Source organism: Ostrinia nubilalis, chromosome 6 (assembly GCF_963855985.1).
Source record: "Ostrinia nubilalis chromosome 6, ilOstNubi1.1, whole genome shotgun sequence".
NCBI lineage: Eukaryota > Metazoa > Arthropoda > Insecta > Lepidoptera > Crambidae > Ostrinia > Ostrinia nubilalis.
In genome coordinates, this window is record NC_087093.1 from 11,613,719 (window position 1) to 11,633,035 (window position 19,317).

General features: G+C 36.1%; 1 protein-coding gene and 1 long non-coding RNA gene across 2 annotated transcripts; one reads left to right on the forward strand and one right to left on the reverse strand.

Annotated features, from left to right (window-relative positions):
- Positions 1 to 376: 376 nt before the first annotated feature.
- LOC135072632 (pancreatic triacylglycerol lipase-like) lies at positions 377 to 17,665 on the forward strand. Its single transcript, XM_063966638.1, has 8 exons — positions 377 to 504; positions 2,131 to 2,188; positions 3,211 to 3,349; positions 8,251 to 8,364; positions 10,606 to 10,757; positions 12,289 to 12,509; positions 13,692 to 13,848; positions 14,325 to 17,665. The coding sequence occupies exons 1-8, from the start codon at positions 432 to 434 to the stop codon at positions 14,431 to 14,433; spliced, it is 1,023 nt and encodes a 340-aa protein (XP_063822708.1). The 5' UTR covers positions 377 to 431; the 3' UTR covers positions 14,434 to 17,665.
- Positions 17,441 to 19,214, reverse strand: LOC135072633 (uncharacterized). The gene is made up of 3 exons (XR_010257466.1): positions 18,968 to 19,214; positions 18,405 to 18,586; positions 17,441 to 18,089 (listed from the first exon to the last, which is right to left on the reverse strand). It is a non-coding gene; the product is annotated as an uncharacterized LOC135072633 (long non-coding RNA).
- Between the last annotated feature and the right edge of the window lie 103 nt (positions 19,215 to 19,317).

Sequence of the window (19,317 nt, forward strand, 5' to 3'; positions counted from 1 at the left end):
AACCGGATAAGTGCGAGTCGGAGTCGCCCGCCAAGGATTCCGTTCCGGACTTTGTAGGTAGGTTATTTTTTCCTTTTACGTCATCTCACAAATTGAAAACTATACCAATTAAGTCCTTTCATACGATATGCCCCACATGACACGGTTAACTCCATTCAAAATTTTGACCGTACGGCGCCCCATCCCTGCCTATAGACCCTTTTTTATTTCATTTCATTTTTTTAATGTTCCGGAGACATGACCACATAGTGATCCTATAAGCGTTCCGTTTTTTCCATTTCAGGCACGGAACCCTAAAACGATTGGTATTATTACAAGAAAACTTAGCTACCTAGAGTATAATAGAGCCACATCATTTCTTTATAAGTAGCTTCGACTTGCATTGTTCTCGGCAGTCTGAAGAACTGAGCTGAAGTCTAAAGTTCTTCAGCATGTTGTTCGTACTTTTCACGATCAAATTCTGCTTAATTTTATCCACGACTGCTGAAAATGAAAATCAAACAAGTAAGTGTGTTGATTGCTTTTTATTCCGTTTTTCATCTTTAGACTATGAAATAATCACGAGCAAAGTTCATGCCGCTCCACAGAATTAAATATAATTAATAAATAATAATAACTTCCTTTAATCAGTGTTCGTACAAATAACTACAGGTGCATTGATTATTAATAGTCTATCAGAGATAATGAATAAACCTTTATTGAAGTAAACGCTTTTCCATTTATGATATAATCATACAGCTTGACATGGCTTATAAGCATAGCTGGGCATTAACTCGTTAATCCGTTAATCGTTAATTAACGAAGTTAACATTTCTATTAACGGATTAACTTTTAAGTTAACTTTAAAAAATGTTAACGGTCTCGTTAACTTCCGTTAAATTATCCTAAGTCCGTTAATCGTTAATCCAGTACCTACTATTTACCAAAAACATACAGAAGGCACGCTGAAAAACGCTAGAAAAACGCGTTCTGACAAGTATGTTCGGGCTTCCAGAACTTCCAGAACCCAAAACAACAGTTTTTGTAACCAGATCACCATTGTATGTGTGGGACAACTTGCAACTGAATTTAAGACCAGTTTTCCTAAAACGATTGTGATGAAATTTGGTATACTTATGTAAGTACGATGACAATGCAATGTTATGGTACCATTGAGCTGGTCTGATGATGGAGTCATGAGGTGGCCATAGGAACTCCTAAATGAAATGGCGGCATCGCATCGAATTTGTGTTCGTTGGATTTGTCTTTTCGAGCACTTTAGTACTAGATGATGTCCAGGGTCCTGATGATGGAGACAGGAAGTGGCCATAGGAATTCCTAAACGAAATGGTGGAAACTTATCGAGTTTGGGTTTGCTGGATTTGTCTTTTCGAGCACTTTGGTGCTAAATTGTATTGTAATTGAACTAAGGCTCTGAGATTGAGATACTACTAAAAAGTGTTTTAAACATTTTTAAAACAAGCTTTTATTCTGAAATGCAACTGCATACAACTGTACTGAAACAAAAAAAATAATTGTACTTATGCAAGGTTCAAATACGAGTACTTTCGAAAGCTTGTAGCACAAACATAAAAGAGGAATAAATTCCATGCGCGTTACAAGCTTTCGAAATTATTTGAACCTTGCATACAATTATTTTTTTCGTTTTATTATCATGTTAACGGATTAACGATTAACGTTAACTTGCGTTAAATCTTGCGAAATGTAACGTTTTAACGTTTAACGAAGTTAATTTTTTTATTAACGGTTTAACGATTAACGAAGTTAACTATTTGATTAACGGTGCCCAGCTATGCTTATAAGTAATCTTATAAGTACTTAAATATAAATAAGTTTCCTGATTGAAAATCTTAATACACCTTTTTGAAAGCAAACACACGGTCACTAGTATAGGTATTGGAGAGATATTGATCCGAAATTTTAAGGACTATACACACACACCAAACGTCGGCTTTATTTCTAAAGAATCATGTCAACATACTTTTTCTATGACTTTTTGAAAACATGTTCAAATTTTAATTTATAAAATCCACAATGTTTATCAAACTCTGTACCTTATTATCGTATTGTGCTTTAATTTAATTAATTATCCTATTTGTATTTAAATTTCGCATCGTCCTATTGTTGCAGGCATCCTACCCGACAGAAGCAATCGGATAGAAGATATTTATGTGCGGTTTTACAATGGGTAAGTGCGTATTATTTTATCATCATCATCATCTCAGCCACATGACGTCCACTGCTGAATAATTTCCACATCGCCCGGTTGGTAGCGTGCAGGCCGCTACCAACCGGGCGCCAGCGCCTTCCTGCTACCTTTATGAGGTCGTCGTATTATTTTATCAATATCATTTAATTATCATAATCAGCAGTGGACGTCCTATGACTGAAATGATGATGAATTATCTGATTGCATTTTGAACGTGGCAATAATAAAACTGAAATATTTTATTAAATTGATGCGTAATTATAAATGTTTGTGTAAATGAATTGCATTTACAATGCAAACGAATTACGTGTTCTCTTTGTTAAGACTCGTACTCGTAGCTTCTTGTCACTCATAATCAAGTAATGGACAGGTCACATCATTAATAAAAACAGTTGATAAAAATAAAACCTTAGGTATTCATGTTTTTCTAAGTAATTTGATTGTATGTAGCGCGACTAAATTAGATTATTCAATAATAATAAAATTAATTGAGTTGTATTAAAAACTCCGAAAAGTACTTACAGTAACTGACACAAAAACCATTTTTTTTTTTTTCGATTTTAATTTTATTAAAACGATTATTGCGTTTTAAAATGAAAACATGCTTATTTCCTTTGTAAATTGCTGTACTAAACTGTCTATTTCGGATAAGCCACTTGTAACTACATACAGTACGTACGTGCTTAATCTAACTTATTATATGCAAGTAATAATGAATTGAACTGAAGACAAGTTATTCGCAAGTTAATTGGTGATGTTCTTTGATAATGACCTATTTAAATTCCAATGGCTTCCGGCAACGATACGACAATGAAACCTTATAATATTGAATTCATTTCAGTGCAATGGTATCTACTCGTAGATATAATTTAAGACTTAATTCTGAAGTTATCTTATTTATTCTTTGCTTTCATATTCTTATAACGACACAGCGCCGCGACGGCTTTGGCACTGACTCTACCAAAATCCTTCCATAACAAAAATCGCCTCTTTACCTCTAGAACGAGTACAGAAGACTACGTTGACATGCCTCTATCGCAAGCCTGTCGGCTGGTGGACATCAAGGGCTTCGACAAGAACAGTCCCACCGTGCTCTACATCCACGGCTTCATAGAGACTGCGCAGCAGGAGAGCATTCAGGTATGAGCTGGCTGTTACAGCGTATTACACTTAACGGGAATATTAACCTCTCGTTCCCACCGTTGCTATTTCTGTGGGCCAGAATCTACAGCTTGATCGCTTTCAAAAAGAGAGCGTATCTTCACCTTAAGGCCGGCAACGCACCTGTAACGCCCCTGGGACTGCGGGTGTCTATGGGCGACGGTAATCACTTAACATCAGGTGATCCGTCTGCTCGTTTGCCTCCTGCCACATAAAAAAATACCAACCAGTGTAGGTTAAGTTTGTCCCGGGACAAAGTTAAATTGTAATTGGACCCGCAACGAAATTAATCAGAAGAACACAGGAGGAGTTCGAAGTTAAGCGTATTACACTTGAAAATTTCGACTAGTTAATCCAGTAGCTCAGATGGAAGAGCAGTCACTCGGCAAGCGATAGGTCGTGGGTTCAATTCCCACCTTAGGCAGTTCGATTTTTCCAAAGTTATTCAGGTATGAGTTTTTAAACGACAACGATTAATTATAACTTTGGCCTGCATCTTCGTTTCACTTTCATGTGAAAGTGAAACTAAGATCTTTTAAAACCTTGAGACTAGCTGTGCCGTTTAGTATAAAAATTGTGCGATCCGATTGCCTACCTACTTAGGTTCTCGAGGAGTAATTAGTACAAAAATATCGTAATCATAATTAGCAATTAACCAATTAATAATTAGATTTCGTACTAATAATTTTATCAATATTAACATGAAGAACATTATTTTTTATTGTAATCACTGAAATTAATGATGCTTGATACCAAATCCAATAAATCTTTTAAATTAAGATTTACAGAAAAAATTCAAGATTAAAGTTTTAGCTAATGATTTCTTACATAATTATTTCAGATAGTTCATACTAATACAACTTAAGGCCGGGTAGCAGAGAAAATGGCGAAAATGAGGTTTTCATTTTTCATTTTTGAGGTACTAAACAGTAAAATTAAAGGCTAAGATTTTTATTGGGCATAGTTGAGGATATTTTCTAGGGCTATTAACGGATGGAAACACGATTTGATGAAGTTGACTCGATAGAATAAATTCCCAAAGTTACCTCTATTCGTTTTCTATTTATGGTTTTATTTTTAAAATAAGCGATTTGAGATTCTAAATCTTTTACTAAACTAAAGTTCAGAAATAACTTGAGGGCTTTTAACGGATGAAATTTTTATATTGCGTCTTATTTAGTTACTATGTTAAAAAATGTGGAAAAAATCGTCCATGACGGCTTGGACAATCTCAATCAGTCGCGCGGTGGCGCTTACGGAGGACGGACGCGTGTCAGTTTTTTGGACGTGACAGTTCGCGATTTGTCAATATTTTTGACAATGATGACTTTGATGAGTCACAGTATAATAATATCAGTGTTACTGGAGAAAGCTTAAATTTTTGATAATTAAAAATTATCAATTTTGTCTACCTATTGAAATTTAAATCGTTCGCATCCTTTTAAACGAAGACTCTAGTCATGATACATAGTACATTCCTCAAATATGAGACAAAACCAATGAGTTAAAATTTCATTTTAATAGTACCTACATACAATCGTCTTACACTCTTTAGAAGAGCACACTGACACTATATATCTATATATATAAAAGAAAGTCGTGTTAGTTACTCCACTTATAACTCAAGAACGGCTTAACCGATTTAGCTGAAAATTGTCAGGGAGGTAGTTTAGAGCCAGGAGAAGGACATAGGATACTTTTTATCCCGTTCGAAATAAAAAAAGTCTGCTTATTTATTGCCATTAAGGCGGAACAAAGTTCGCCGGGTCAGCTAGTAAATAATAAAAAATACTGTCTAAGGTCTGTAGCTAAAGGTCTAAGCTGTAAGATAGAAGAATCTTCTAGCCAAAAAGATGGCAGATGCAGCAGATGTCAACGGATTTAAAACTGGAGTTCATGTGACTCCTTGTAGACTTGAGTGTCTAGAGCGTCCCTTCCTCCACCATGCGTAAGAATTTTCACAAAAATACTGTCTAAGGTCTGTAGCTAAAGGTCTAAGCTGCAAGATAGAAGAATCTTCTAGCCAAAAAGATGGCAGATGCAGCAGATGTCAACGGATTTAAAACTGGAGTTCATGTGACTCCTTGTAGACTTGAGTGTCTAGAGCGTCCCTTCCTCCACCATGCGTAAGAATTTTCACAAAAATACTGTCTAAGGTCTGTAGCTAAAGGTCTACGGATTTAAAACTGGAGTTTATAACACTGACTCCTTGTAGACTTGAGTCTCTAGAGCGTCCCTTCCTCCACCATACGTAAAAGTTTTCCAAAAATACTGTCTGAGGTCTGTATCTATACTTATAATAAATCTGTAGAGAGGTCAATTCTGTACATGAAATATATTTTCAAAATAACTATCAGGGGGTCATTAGTGATCGATACTGATGCCAAAAATGCAATCAGTAAAATTTTTGTCTGTCTGTCTGTCTGTCTGTCTGTCTGTATGTTCCTTATAGAAACAAAAACTACTCGACGGATTTTAACGAAACTTGGTACAATTATTCTTCATACTCCTGGGCAGGTTATAGGATACTTAGGAATTCCCACGGGAACGGGCATTAGCGGGAAAATCCTTTTGTATGAAAAATCTAAACCGCTTAAGTTAGACGCTTGAAATTTGGCATGTAGGTACCTTAGTAAACTTATAGTTTAGGTACAAAAAGGAATTCCCGAAATTCTCACGGAAACGGGAATAAGAGGGAAAATCCTTTTGTATGAAAATTCTAAACCGCTTAAGTTAGACGCTTGAAATTTAGCATGCAGGTACCTTAGTAAACTTAAAGCTTAGTTATAACAGGATATTGCAAATTTCTCACACGAACGGGAGTTAGCGGGAAAAAACATTTGTATGAAAAAATCTAAGCCACGTAAGATAGACGCTTGAAATTTGGCATGCAGGTACCTTAGTAAATATAAAGCTTAGTTACAACAGGATATTGCAAAATTCTCACGGGAACGGGAGTTAGCCGGAAAAAACATTTCTATGAAAAAATCTAAACCGCGTAAGATAGATGAAGGGGGTAAAACGGGATCCACGCGTACGAAGTCGCGGGCGGCCGCTAGTTCTGTAATAAAAGTCTAAACTGCAAGATAGAAGAATCTTTTAGCCAAAAACATGGCAGATGCAGCATATATCAACGGATTTAAGACTTGACTGGTACCACCTTGCAATGTCATCCTCTCATTGTTATCTGTAATGTAAATTATTTTTAAAATGTATTTAAAAAATAAAATGTTCGTTTTATTACTTCAATAAATAATCTGACCTCTCAACTCAACTACACTACACAAACACCTTTGTTCGCAACTATACTGACGAAACCTCGATATTATACCGTTCATTTAAGATGGCAAGCTTTTTGCTGCGGTAATGCACTCCAGGTAACCGTGTGTGATGCTTATTGCTCAATAGTGATTTTCGATACAGAGCCCCGTACATACGTTATACATAAATTATGGAAAGAAAACACCCAGACCAATACAAACAAATATGTATGCAATTTTACTATGATATTTTTATTTATTAACTAGCGGCCGCCCGCGACTTCGTACGCGTGGATCTCGTTTTACCCCCCCTTCATCTATCTTACGCGGTTCAGATTTTTTCATACAAATGTTTTTTCCCGCTAACTCCCGTTCCCGTGGGAATTTTGCAATATCCTGTTGTAACTAAGCTTTAAGTTTACTGAGGTACCTGCATGCCAAATTTCAAGCGTCTAACTTAAGCGGTTTAGATTTTTCATACAAATGTTTTTTCCCGCTAACTCCCGTTCCCGTGGGAATTTTGCAATATCCTGTTGTAACTAAGCTTTAAGTTTACTGAGGTACCTGCATGCCAAATTTCAAGCGTCTAACTTAAGCGGTTTAGATTTTTCATGCAAAAGGATTTTCCCGCTGATTCCCGTTCCCGTGGGAATTCCTAAGTATCCTATAACCTGCCCAGGAGTATGAAGAATAATTGTACCAAGTCTCGTTAAAATCCATCGAGTAGTTTTTGTTTCTATAAGGAACATACAGACAGACAGACAGACAGACAAAAATTTTACTGATTGCATTTTTGGCATCAGTATCGATCACTAATCACCCCCTGATAGTTATTTTGAAAATATATTTCATGTACAGAATTGACCTCTCTACAGATTTATTATAAGTATAGATAAACAAAAAGACTGAACAAAATTGATGCGTGTACTGATTAATGTAATTAACCACATGCAAAGCTTTGTGAATTGCAACAACTATAATTTATTATCCAAGCTCTAAATAATCGCTACTACGAGTAACTGATCATAAAATGTTTTTCCAATCGCTCAAGCTCCCGAGGATCTACCGATAGGTCGGGTGACGTAATCTTGAAATTCTTGTAGCCGGCGCGGAACTTCCGGAAGGTCGGGTGACGCCACGCCTCTTTGAACCGTGTTTACTTTGGCAGTTATATTCTATATTTATTCGATATCGAAATATATTCCCAAAAATTTTGAAAGTTGTTTTAATTTGTATCACTTGGATATGATTTGTATTAGAAAGTGCTGTGAGTGTGACGCTTGAACGGAAGGAAGTCAACCTATCCTAACCAACTGCGTATTTCTAAACTGCGTATTTCTATACTGTGTAGCCGCGAGAGCTCTTTGGCGCGCTGTCTTCGGCGAAGTATTGCGCGCGCAGATTTTGACAGCGCGAAATACCTACTTTAGCAGAAATACCAAGCCTTAACGATTTAAAAAAGTAATATAATTTGTGAGAATGTTACTTTCACACACAGTTTTTAGTGAATGAAAACCGGAATGTTACAGCATATTACCTACATCAAATTATAAAAATATATAGTGAGGTAATTTTTCATCGAAAGGATTCTTTTTTATACATGTTCTGCTTTTTTTTCAGGTGGTAGTAAATGCCTACCTTGAATCCAGACCTGGCACAAACGTGATTCTTCTGGACTGGTCAAATATGTCCCACGGCTCTTATTTACTTAATGCTGCAAGGAACACAAAAAAGGTATGATCACACAGATTTTTCTAGTAAAATATTACTATGTTACGAACATAATAATTAGTATGTACCTACCATTTAACCACATCTCCTAGGACCCCAGCAAATACTTGTAAACTTATCTATTTTTTAAGTATCAATAATTTTGTACATAAACAGAGAACGAACGACAATGTAAAGTATGATTCACGATTCATAATTATTTCCTAAGTACCACAAGATTACTTCAAGGCTTGTACGTGTCGAACTATTAATATGCAAAACATTTATACATTTCGTACGTGATAATTTTCAAAATCGATGATTTATGTAAACAAACCGTGGGAGATGCTAAATAATTACGAAACATAGCGTTAATAGCATTTAAAACCATGTAATATATTGACTATGCTACTTCGTCGCTTGCCTCTCTGACGTAACTGACATTTTGCAAAATTTTCAGGCGATTAGACAGATCGATTCGTCTTGTAAAATTGATTAAGGTGGTGTAGATAACTCAGTTTCGAAAAAAATGTCAGATACGTCAGTTAGAGAGGCAAGCGACGACTTTAGTATACAAAATATACAATTTTTTTTGCAATATTTTACGTATTTTGTTATTTCTATCTGATAATATAAATTTAATGCATTTCAGAAACAAATGTAGAGACTATGTTCAACGAGAACAATATGCATGTTTACACGCGATGGCATTAGATAATGTCGGAGATAGCGTTGTATACAGGGTGAATATTTGAGATGTGGCAAGAAAACCTTAGTTTCAGGAAAACATTTTAAAAAGACCTTAAATTATTTCAAGTTATTACTTTTATTTATTGGTTGCTTGTTATTGAAATCATTTAATTACTTTACAAGATTAGTAAATGCGAGTATTAATTACTCAATCAAACAGGTAATAAAACATTTCCGTTTCCACAATAAATATTTTCGTTACGTATAACACGTTTTCTGTTAAGGCTAAAAAGCCTAATTAACCTGCCATCTTTATACATGTTTTAGACTTCAATTAATTACAACTAATAACTCTACTTGGTAGGCTATTATACTCTATTATAAAATTGATTTATTTTTTTACCTTTTTTTACCTTATTTGTAAATGAAAATTAAATAAATAAATAAATAAATAAATAAATAAATAAATAAATAAATATCCTTGGACATTTTACACTTCGCTTCTAGTCCCAAACTAAGCAAAGCTTGTACTATGGGTACTAGACAACGGATATAAACATACTTAAATACTTTTTTTTTTGTAAATACATATATATTATACATAGAAAACACCCAGTCCAATACAAACAAATATGTTCATGCACACAAATGTTTGTACTGTGCGGGAATCGAACCCGCAACCTCCGGAATAGTAGTCCGTTTCGAGCCACTACACCAAACGGCCGACTTTCACGATTTATTTGATAGTGACGAATCACTATCAAATAAATTGTATTAAATGTAATGCAATATAGTAAGCTGACATAATCATGGACACCCTATATTTTATAACTGTCAGTTTACGTGTGCGGCAACTCCAAGGGTAAACACGTGAGTGTAGTAGAGAAACATCAGTTATCAATCAGATAAGAGTGTCTAGCTAACCTGAATCTTGCTTAAATTTATTTATTAAAATTAAAACGTTCTAGTTTTCTCCAAAGTATTTGAAATTAAAAATGCCCAAGAGTCTGGCTCTAACAACGGTTCCGCAAGATCGTAAATTGAATCATGATTCTTGCATGGAACTACTTCTGTTAATACAATTTGTTTTAAGAGACAAGAGAACACACGCATTCAATGAACATTTCAACTGTCATAGTACAGTCAGTAGGTATCAAATAGTTCATGACACCCAAAGTAGCCAAAAAGTTCGCAATACGTCTTTGTTACAATTTGAATAAGGTTGTGTTGTCTAACTTTTTGCCCACTTTGGGTGTCACGAACTATTTGACGCTGACTGGACAACAAAAACAGCGTATACATATCAATAGGACCCGATGGTACCCTTATCTACGGAACCCTATAAAGCAGGGGTGGCCAACCGGACGATCGACCGGTCGATCGCGACTTTTAATCCAGTCGATCGTGGCAAGGCAAAAAATACTACATGATTGTGTACTAAACTATGCTGTTTCATTTAAGATCTCAAGAAGTATGTAAGTGGTAGATTACTCAGGGTTTCGTTAGTAAACAGTAGATCTTATGTCTAATTAAGATGGCCACCCCTGCTATAAAGCAATGTCATGTTCCTTGCAGGTGGGTGCAGCAGCAGCAGAACACCTGAACTCTCTCCTGGAAGCCGGTCTATGTCTAGATAAAGTTCATATCATTGGCCACTCGCTAGGCAGCCACGTGGCCGGCTACACGGCGAGGGATCTACAGCATACATATAACAAGACTGTCAAAAGGTATATTATATGAAAATCCTAGTAAGTTAGTAAGTTACCTTATTACCTAAATAGTGAAGCTAAAGCCGAATGGTGAAGCTAGGTGTAGGCTGGCCGACTCGTGATCCGAGGAACACGGGTTCGATCCTCGCTGCATACTTAGCTTACCAGGAGGGGTTAATATAAAATCTAAGTAGGCTCTAACATTTAGAGCTTGATCATAGACTAAAAATCTGATTTATAATAAAAGCCTAAACGTTTGAGTCAGTTATTTTACTCAAGATTGTATACCATAGCATCATGTAAGCGTCATTATTTTAATAAATATGAAGTAACGTGCAAAAGTAACGTAATCATTATTTCGGTTCAAAATACCTCGAACCAGGATAATGGCAGTAAAAATTTACCTTATCCTATTCATATTGTAGTATATGACTCAGTTACTAAACATTGTTAAAAGAATAAGCGTAACACGCGAAAGTAATTTTTTTAATCATCATTGATACACTTTCTAAAATTTATTATCACAAAGCAATAGCTTTGTCCTATTCATAAAAAAAATGACTCAATACCAAAATATTGATAAAATATGAATAAACTGTAATAGCTCATAATAAGAGACGTAGTTTTACTTTACTACTTTCCCAATGTAAATAACAATATTGACAACTTATTTATAACTTCAATGGGCTAAATATAAATATATTAATCAAAATAACTGACATAATAATACGGACAGCCAGTTTTCCTTGAATCACGAATCGCTAAGTACAGCAGAACCTTGGGATTTTAGTTTGAAGCGAGCAGAACGTACTCGTAGTTAGCACTTTAAAACATGAACACTTTAATAATTGAACGGAAAGTTTTACGAAGTAATCAATTCAATTTAACTCCGTTTTCGTCTTACCAGTGATGAAGACATAAATAACATTTAATATAATAATTATGATTCGGTCAAGGTGAGCTAAAAGGTGAGATTGTCGAATGTGTGAATAGGATTAGTCCATAAAAACTTCACTGATGGTTTCATCGACCATTGCATACGTGTAAGTTGAAAATCCGTTAAAAAATTTCGCTAAAATTTTAAATTTTTGTACTTGTACTACAAATCTCATTTTGTACTTACTTATTTGTATGCTGTTATACTAATACACCGCAAATTAGGCCAAAATTACGTTTAATTTCCACCCCGTTTAATCGTTATAAGTACATTATGTGGCAAAAGTATGTAATTAATGGTACTCGTATTTGAACAGTGTTAATTTATTATAACGTCTTACATGTAGTATGTTCGTGACATATTAAATTAAAACTTACTCATGTATGATCAACTTGTAGCCCTATTATACATTATTTTAATAAGGTGGGATTTCTGATTGCAAGGAGTTCCAGGCCTAAATGGTCAATTTCTAAACTTTAAAGCGCTTTTAATGTCATAAATAGAATACGTCCGTCGTCCATTACAGGGCAATACTTACTGACTTCCAGCCAGACCTATTCGATTTCAAGAAAGCTTGTTGAACTCATACTTATGAGTATTTTTATCTTCCAGGTTAACAGCCTTGGACCCGGCATTTCCCGCGTTCTACCCCGATGGGGTAGTGATGGAACATGTCAACGCGAAAGACGCGGAGTTTGTGGACGTGATTCATACGGACGCAGGGGGCTACGGGGCCCCAGTGCGGACGGGCACGGTGGACTTTTGGCCTAACGGTGGCAAGAGCATACAGCCCGGCTGCCCTCGGTTCGCCCCTGTACCTCTCTCAGATGACAGTAAGTATAGTCATAATAACCATAAATGGTGAGTTTGTGGACGTGATTCATACGGACGCAGGGGGCTACGGGGCCCCAGTGCGGACGGGCACGGTGGACTTCTGGCCTAACGGTGGCAAGAGCATACAGCCTGGCTGCCCTCGGTTCGCCCCTGTACCTCTCTCAGATGACAGTAAGTATAGTCATAATAACCATAAAGATGGGGAGTTTGTGGACGTGATTCATACGGACGCAGGGGGCTACGGGGCCCCAGTGCGGACGGGCACGGTGGACTTCTGGCCTAACGGTGGCAAGAGCATACAGCCCGGCTGCCCTCGGTTCGCCCCTGTACCTCTCTCAGATGACAGTAAGTAGAGTCATAATAACCCAAAAGATGCGGAGTTTGTGAACGTGATCCATACGGATGCGGGGGGACTACGGGGCCCCAGTACGGACGGGCACGGTGGACTTCTGGCCTAACGGCGGCAAGAGCATACAGCCCGGCTGCCCTCGGTTCGCCCCTGTACCTCTCTCTGTTCAGTTGTCTCTGTGACAGTTCGTTCGTTCGTTCGTTTCAGCCAAATGACGTCCACTGCTGGACAAAGGCCTCCAAGGTTTTCCACAATGCACGGTTCTGCGCTGCCCGCATCCAGGCTCTTCCCGCGACAGGACTTCTGGCCTAACAGCGGCAAGAGCATACAACCTGGCTGCCCTGGGAACACCCCTGAATCCCTATCTGATGATAGTAAGTAATGACATAACTAACTATAAAGTTAGGCGTTCTTCGAAATGGTACTCACGCAGGCTGGGGACTACGGAGCCCATCCGGCATGGTGAATTTGTGACCTAATGGCGGCAAGAGCATAATGATAGTAAGTAATGACATTACCAAATACTCAGCGTTCTTTGACGTGCTACACAGGCGACTGCAGAGCCCCAATACGGACGGGAAATATTTAAACCCAAAAAGGGAATTAATACCCAACTCATCAAAAGCAAAGTTCTTCGACCTGACTTTACATAAGCACCCACGGTGAATATCTAACTTCTACAAAGAACATTGGAAAAGCATACAATCTCAGATGACTCGCGGTACACACTTTTTTTTAATATAAAACCGTTTTGTAAACTTATTCGTTTTCTGAAATTTCTTTTGGGGGTTGATGGTGTTGAAGATGCTGATGATTATGTGGTCTTTTCCAGACCTCTGCAGCCATTGGCGCTCGTGGCGCTTCTACGCGGAGTCGGTAAGGAGTCCCGAAGCGTTCCCGGCCTCGCCCGCCGATTCCTACCACAAGTTCCGGGACAACCCCTGTCCTGAGCAGGGCATGATCTACATGGGCTACAAATGTGATACTAGGTAAGTTATAAACTTAGAAACTCTTTCAGGGCAGAGCAGTGGCGTAACTATAGAGTGGCAAGGCTGGCAAATTACCACGGCCCCAAGTCCTTAATTGAACCCTCTTCCTCCCGCGCAGCCTCAGGGCGATGGTCCCTGCCCCCCCTGAAAAAAACCCTAGAATTTCCACGGGCTTTGGTATAGTTACGCCACTGGGGCACAGTTCATTGAGTTCGCCCTTTGTGCGTATGCCTTCACCAATTAGCGCACTTATAAGGCCCTGCACTTACTATAGTGGCTACAGCAGCAGTACGTATGGTGCCTATTTTTGTGCCTAATGTGCCTGTGCAAAGCGTAAAACCTCATTTGGTCCCTTTCTTACTTATGCGATGGATCACTGTCTCTTTCGTTTCTTGACCATTACATATTTTATGGTCTCATATTTTCATTATTTAAACAATAGTTTTATAACGAGTGTTTTTTTTTCTTATTTTCAGTGCTAACGGCAATTTCTACCTGACAACGAATTCCGCTTCCCCGTTCGGCAAAGGCATGGATGGATTATACCCGAAGAGTAAAAAGAAACTAGACAAAAACTCCACTTGAGTTCAGAGTTTAAGCCTTAGTATTTGTCCAGTTAGTTTTAATGATCAAGATTTTTTAGAAATTATAAAAAAATACTATTGGTCACTCAACGTTTGGTTGTACGTACAATGTTGCACGCACAGCTAGATGTAAGTAACTAGTGCAAGTAAAAATTGGTACATAAATGTGTGAAGTTTTGAAACCCCTAATTTCCTTTGACTCTTTTTCATAAAATAATACATAATTATATCGTGATAAAGTAGGTAATTATATACATCAATGGCCTTTGACTGATAATTTAATTGCTCCCATCATATTTAAACTGTAAGATCAAAGTAAGCTTAAAATCAACAAAACTTAAGACTACCTGATCGAGCTAAGTGCGCACTCCGCTGGAATGCGACTCCCTCCCACTTATTCGCACACCTCTCCGCTTTCGCCCCGTGTCCGTACCAGTACCTACCTCTAGCATGAACAACTTTCGTCTTCGAATCGTTTGCGTATTCGATAAAATTCGATACTTAACCTTCGAATTAAACGATAACGTGACAATTTTGACGTCACGATTGCCAGTTGCTCAATTAACTCGATCGGATTGTACAACTTCATTTTTCGATGTTAAAGGAAACCAATTCAGGTTTACCACAACCACATCTATCGATATTTTTTCCAACTAGAAAATTACATTTTCGCTTTCACAACGATTTTGCATTTCATTGCGATCACAATAACTTGGATAACAAGCTAGTGCGTGAGCAAGATGTACAGTCACTACACCGAAATAGTTATTACGTCGTCAAAATGTAGACCCTTAAGCATATTGCAGTAAAGAGCAATTTCCATAACTGTAGGTACACACAGTTATGCGAAACAAAAGGCAATAAAGGTAATGATAGTGGGTAAACCACCAATGTTAAACTATAAAAATAAGTGCATGCTCCAAATGAGGAGAAAATCACACCATAAACAATAGGAAAAGAGGTTGTTTTTCACAACTCACATGAATTTTAATGAAACATCTATGTAAAAGGAAAGATGTTCAAAATCTAATACCTAAAAACGTGCTACAGGTTTAGCGCTTCTTCAGGCCTGAGGTGTGGGAGCGGCACGGGAGAGTGACATTGACATAAATTAAGCCGTGACAGGGCATACAAACACAAAACCTGATGTTTCACTGACCTCCTCCTAACTCAGGCATTGACTGAGTTATGAACTAGACATATACGAACATTAATTTTATTGACTGTCGATATTGCAATATTGCATGTCTTGTACAAATTGGCTCAATGTACCTCGGTATACGAGGTCTTTGGAATGCCTACGATATTTTAAAACACATCTAACTACTTACCCAATAATATTTGTAGCACAGTTAAATCTGCTTATACCCGTTTTCACCATCAATCCCTAAACCATAGGGATCACTTAAAAATTAAGGATGGATGGCGAATACGGGCGTTAGACTACTACAGATACCATGGCTTATTTAATCTTCTTTGCCGTACCCTAACGCCCGTATTCACAAACGATGCTTGCATGTGAAGTATCAAATCAAACTCACAGCGTTGAATAGAGCTCTGTGATTGGTTCGTGCGTGGTGGTCACCCTGTGCGTCCACGCGCACTGTGAGACCTCATAGTAATGTTTTCAAATACGGACGTTATTATTGTTAATAAAAAAAAGAATAAATACTTGCCTACTACGTATTATGTCACGAATAATTTTATAGCATTTCGGCAGAGAATAGATATTTAAAAATAGGCGTAGAATCTCACTATTATGTATAAACTATTTATAAACATCACATTAGTTTATGATATTACACATGATTACGACACTAAATGAAAATGATAATTATAATGATAATGATAATTTGATAAAGGAAGTAATGAATGAAGCACATTCAACTTTATAAACAATTTTATTTGTAACACTTAGTTAAATTGGTATGTACCGACATAGTACTTAATATTTAAATGGACGGATGGTCCATAATCGGTAGAGAGTAAACGACAAACAATATTGTAATGGTGTTCATTAGAATTAATAATTTAATGTTGTGTTGATTTTCATATTATTAGTGGATTGTAATAGAAATAATTCATCTCTTTTAAATTATAATTAATATCCACCGTATTTTTGTCGTCGTTTTCCTATTCAAATATTTTAAATAGAAAAACTTTATGTTGTTTAAATTATTGAATTTAGTTCGACGCCAAATTGTAAAATATAAAATACAAAATTGAAAGATAAATCATTCTTTTTTGTAACTCGAATTGAAATAACGTGTCTAAGGTTATTACATCACAGTTTTTAAAGGAAAAATTCAGTCCGTAGTATTATACAATAAAATTGGTAATAAAATTCTTATGCTTAAATTCATAGTGATCTATTGATCATCTTATTATAGACCACTTTGGCCAATATTACGAAAATCAAAAACTCAAACACAAAACTCGATTTAATCTTGAGCATGGAGTTGAATATACTCTTGAAATTGGTTCAAGTTTTAAACATCGTTTAGTAATACGGGCCTTAGACTATAGAGACGCACAATATTTGTATTTTATAAGTGTTGTAAGTATTTAATTATTTAGTATACATATACATATAACTAACTAATTATAATATATGTTGTTTTAGATGTTGTAGCGTATGAATATGTAGGCAGACTTGGAGGCTATAAAAATTATGCTGTGGACCGTTGGATTTTACCTTTATGTTAATGTTTGTATGTTGTATAATTATTGTATGTTTAAAATCGTCTCGAATGTAGCACAGACTTATGTTTTAGTATTTTCTATGTATATTTTTGGCGTTTGTTAAACGATATCCTATATTTGTTGTTGCATAAGATAATATTTGTATGAACACCACATTTTTGTCCAAAAAATAACAAAAACAAAAAAGAACAATAAAACAACAAATCATAAACACAAAACGATTCATGAAAGTTAGTATTTGTAATGAACTTGGTGGATACGATTTGATAGAGTTTATTTTTGGTTTTTAATGTTATGGTATTATAACTGTTATTAGTGACCTGTATATACGGTACTTAATCGAACAAGCTTTATATATATTCGGTATAGTTACCTAATTTTAAGTATATAGGTACCTGAAATTAATCAACGCATAAATTAAATTAACAACAAAACAAAATTAACTTCAGCAAATGAAATTGCTGTATTTGAAACTTAAACATTTGACTGTAAAATAATTTGAAAACAGCATTAAAATGGTACATTTTAAACTTACGTATTTTTATTCGTGTATTGGTATTCCCATAGAGAATAGGTAAAAATTGAAAAACAGACACGTCAAAGCACAATCAGCAATATTAGGAGCTTTATGCCCGTTTTTACCATCAATCTCTAATTTTTAAGTGACCCCTATGGTAACAAATAACAGAAATTTTGTTGTCATAGGGGTAACTTAAAAATTAGGGATTGATTATAAAACGGGCAGTAGTCACCAATATGCTACCGTTTAATGAAATAACGACCTTATAGAGACTATTTAGTACTTAATAGAGACTTGTACTCGTATTGACAGGCCAGTGCTCCGGTAATAACGGTTCTTCGTCCGAAAAGTCGTCGCTCAGTTTTAGATATTTCTGCCGCACCCCTTTTGTAACTAAGTAGAGTCCAAAGAAAGCTGTGCCCACCAACATCATTCTGTAAACAATAATAAAATGTAAAAATCTCATGTACCTTGCTAACTTTGACTTTGCTCTGAAAAACGTATACCTATATGTATATATTTTTCTGCATTGTAACATTTATATGCAGTAGAGATAATTAAATACTTTTATAAGTCCAATTTAGTTTCGTCTGTGTTTTTTAAGTTAAAGATTAGTATTTTTTAGGATCTACATTGAGTATGCGGTGCAGTATCATTTCCATTTAAACTCACTTTCAGTATAGTGAGACTGCGAAATTAGATACTAATGCAATAATCAAGAATGTGAAAATGCTACTAAAAATACTTACAATACATCCAAAATACAATTCACTCGACATATTCAATGAATTCTCCAGGTAGGAAGGTTTCGTTTACTACAGACACATTTTTCACCACTGGTGCAGTTTTATTCCCGGGTGCATGGTATATTTCTTGAACGAATTTCGATGTCCAAAACAACGTGAAAGCAAATGCGCCTAGTATAAGGACACTGGAAACAAATGATTTGTTACAAATCACGATTACTGAAAGGATAGTCCACACCAATATAATTCAGCAATTTGCCAATAAAAAGGTTCAGAAACATTTATAGGGGATTGTAATGTGACGTGCATTGACAGTAAACTGAAACAATTTTGAGTTCAGTAATAGCTCATTTTCTATTTCAATAGAGTATTTGCTAAAAAAATCTAGGATTAGACTTAGTACCTACCACGTTACGTTACGTAAAGTAAAGACAACATTATTCCTCTTTGTAAAACAACTAAAATATTTTTTACAAAGCAGTTAATTTACTAATTAAGCTATGTAAAACTGTGTGCTTTTAATTCTATCTATGTAAAAGAATTATTATAGAGCCAAAAATACTTACAATCCGACGCCAGCCATATTGTTAACCAATATTACTTATTCTGTGACAATAGAAAATAGTTCAATCCCATCTGAACACCCAATTAACACTAGTTCTCAGCACTAACTGCAACTCAAAGGTAACTGAATTTGTCACCTACCAAATATACTGTCACAATTACGTAAGTGTTATTGATAACATCCAAATCAAATGCATTATTTCAGATTGGTTGTTTATGAATGAACTAATAGATGAATAAACAACTTACTAATTGAACTGTGGCAGTGGTAATATCAGTAATAGTACCTATACCTAATTTATGTCCTAATGAGATGGGTGGTCATTCATGTGCCTAGTTATCGTACCTATTT

What these genes read in the sequence shown, in the direction of transcription:
- LOC135072632 (XM_063966638.1), top strand. Translation starts at nt 432, where the DNA reads ATGTTGTTCGTACTTTTCACGATCAAATTCTGCTTAATTTTATCCACG. An exon ending in TGAAAATGAAAATCAAACAA is followed by an intron (nt 505 to 2,130) that starts GTAAGTGTGTTG and finishes CTATTGTTGCAG; the next exon opens with GCATCCTACCCGACAGAAGC. An exon ending in CGCAGCAGGAGAGCATTCAG is followed by an intron (nt 3,350 to 8,250) that starts GTATGAGCTGGC and finishes CTTTTTTTTCAG; the next exon opens with GTGGTAGTAAATGCCTACCT.